At 53.5% G+C, this 2,500-nt stretch overlaps 1 protein-coding gene across 4 annotated transcripts in view; it reads left to right on the top strand.

Moving 5' to 3' along the window:
* The window catches only part of LOC144521733 (diacylglycerol kinase zeta-like), a 93,466-nt gene that overhangs the window by 81,459 nt on the left and 9,507 nt on the right, over positions 1 to 2,500 (top strand). For all 4 annotated transcript variants that reach the window (XM_078256307.1, XM_078256304.1, XM_078256303.1 and 1 more), the window contains one exon: positions 594 to 714. In XM_078256307.1, the coding sequence (XP_078112433.1) occupies positions 594 to 714 (121 nt within the window). The remainder of the gene's footprint in view (positions 1 to 593; positions 715 to 2,500) is intronic.

Below are 2,500 nucleotides of genomic sequence, written 5' to 3'. Positions count from 1 at the left end.
GTCTCTCCTCCTCAGTCTGACCTGGTCTCTCCTCCTCAGTCTGACTCCACCTAGTCTCTCCTCCTCAGTCTGACCTAGTCTCTCCTCCTCATCCTGACCTGGTCTCTCCTCCTCAGTCTGACTCCACCTAGTCTCTCCTCCTCAGTCTGACCTAGTCTCTCCTCCTCATCCTGACCTAGTCTCTCCTCCTCAGTCTGACCTAGTCTCTCCTCCTCATCCTGACCTAGTCTCTCCTCCTCAGTCTGACTCCACCTAGTCTCTCCTCCTCAGTCTGACTCCACCTAGTCTGTCCTCCTCAGCCTGACTCCACCTAGTCTCTCCTCCTCAGCCTGACCTAGTCTCTCCTCCTCAGTCTGACTCCACCTAGTCTCTCCTCCTCAGTCTGACCTAGTCTCTCCTCCTCAGTCTGGCGTGGCCTTCGTGAACACACCAAGCCAGGCTGCTCAGATTAGACTAGGTCAAGCCTCGCTTTATCAGTTATAATGGATTTATATATTCTGCTTTTGTGAAACAGGCCCCTGAACAGGAGACAGGCCCCTGAACCTAAAGTGTCTGACTTTATTGTTGTTGTTGTTGTTGTTGTTGTTGATCAGCTGACAGAGCTGCACCGGCAGGGGGCGGACCTCCGTCTGCAGGACGCCGCTGGCTGCACGCTGCTGCATCATGCTGTGGAGGCCGCCAGCAAAGACATCCTCAAGTACCTCATCGACAACGGTGAGAGGAATACACACACACACACACACACACACACACACAGAGACACACACAGACACACACACACAGAGACACACACACACACACACACACAGAGACACACACACACACACACAGAGAAACAAGGGGTGGTGATGGAGCAGTGGATATGACACCTGCCTTTGGTGTGAGAGATCTGGGTTCGATTCCCACTGTGATGCATCAACCAATGTGTCCCTGAGCAAGGCACACAACCCCTAGTACCTCCAGAGGTGGGCAACCTCTGACATATGTAGACATTGTAAGTCGCTTTGATTAAAAGCATCAGCTAAATGACATGTAATGTGAAAACACACACACACATACAGAGAAACACACACACATACAGAGAAACACACACACACACACATACAGAGAAACACACACACATACAGAGAAACACACACACACATACAGAGAAACACACACATACAGAGAAACACACACATACAGAGAAACACACACACATACATACAGAGAAACACACACATACAGAGAAACACACACACACACACACATACAGAGAAACACACACACACACACACATACAGAGAAACACACACATACATTTCTTTGTGTTTCAAATTATCCTGGTGGCTTTCAGAAGTTTTGTCTGTAGAAAACACAGAAATCATGAGGTCCGGTGAGGTCCGGTGAGGCCCGGTGAGGCCCGGTGAGGTCTGGTGAGTCCCGGTGAGGTCCGGGGAGGTCTGGTGAGGCCCGGTGAGGCCCGGTGAGGTCCGTTGAGGTCTGGTGAGTCCCGGTGAGGTCCGGTGAGGTCCGGTGAGGCCCGGTGAGGTCTGGTGAGGTCTGGTGTGGTCCGGTGAGTCCCGGTGAGGTCTGGGGAGGTCAGGTGAGGTCCGGGGAGGTCTGGGGAGGTCTGGTGAGGTCTGGTGAGGCCTGGGGAGGTCAGGTGAGGCCTGGTGAGGTCCGGGGAGGTCCGGTGAGGTCCGGTGAGTCCCGGTGAGGTAAGGTGAGGCCTGGTGAGGCCCGGTGAGGTCTGGTGAGTCCCGGTGAGGTCCGGGGAGGTCTGGGGAGGTCAGGTGAGGCCTGGTGAGGTCCGGTGAGGTCTGGTGTGGTCAGGTGAGGCCTGGTGAGGCCCGGTGAGGTCAGTTGAGGCCCGGTGAGTCCCGGTGAGGTCTGGGGAGGTCTGGGGAGGTCAGGTGAGGTCCGGGGAGGCCTGGTGAGGTCCGGTGAGGTCTGGGGAGGTCCGGTGAGGTCTGGTGAGGCCCGGTGAGGTCTGGTGTGGTCAGGTGAGGCCTGGTGAGGCCTGGTGAGGCCCAGGTCAGGTGAGGTGCAGCTTTCAGTCTGTTCATCTTGACTGTCCTCAGCTCAGATTTCTAAGACGGTGTTTTTGCGAAGCGTCCACCGGGCGGCGCCAGCAGCTACACAACGTCTCTGAGACAACTGCAGAGTTCTGCAGAAACTTTAGATCACAGATCTCAAATGATGGCAGAACGTTTCACAATTTCTGTTTCTGTTCAACAATGAAGTCGCATCCCTAAAGCTCATGTTCGGGGGAGAACTATATTTTATGTGACTCATTTCAGAGACCAAATATACCTTTTATTTTGGGTTACAGTGTCTGCAAATAGTGCTCAGCCCCCTCGTGTTTAAAGTGGCTTTTTGACGCTGACATTAAATCCTTTTTCTCTGTTGATCAGTGTAAAAAGTCCCACAGACACACACACACACACACACACACACAGAGACACACACACACACACACACACACACACACACACACAGACACACACACACACACACA

The sequence above is a fragment of the Sander vitreus genome, chromosome 8 (genome assembly GCF_031162955.1).
Source record: "Sander vitreus isolate 19-12246 chromosome 8, sanVit1, whole genome shotgun sequence".
In the NCBI taxonomy this organism is placed as follows: domain Eukaryota; kingdom Metazoa; phylum Chordata; class Actinopteri; order Perciformes; family Percidae; genus Sander; species Sander vitreus.
The sequence above is the reverse complement of the archived record's forward strand: the minus strand, read 5'-3'. Positions and strand labels throughout refer to the sequence as shown.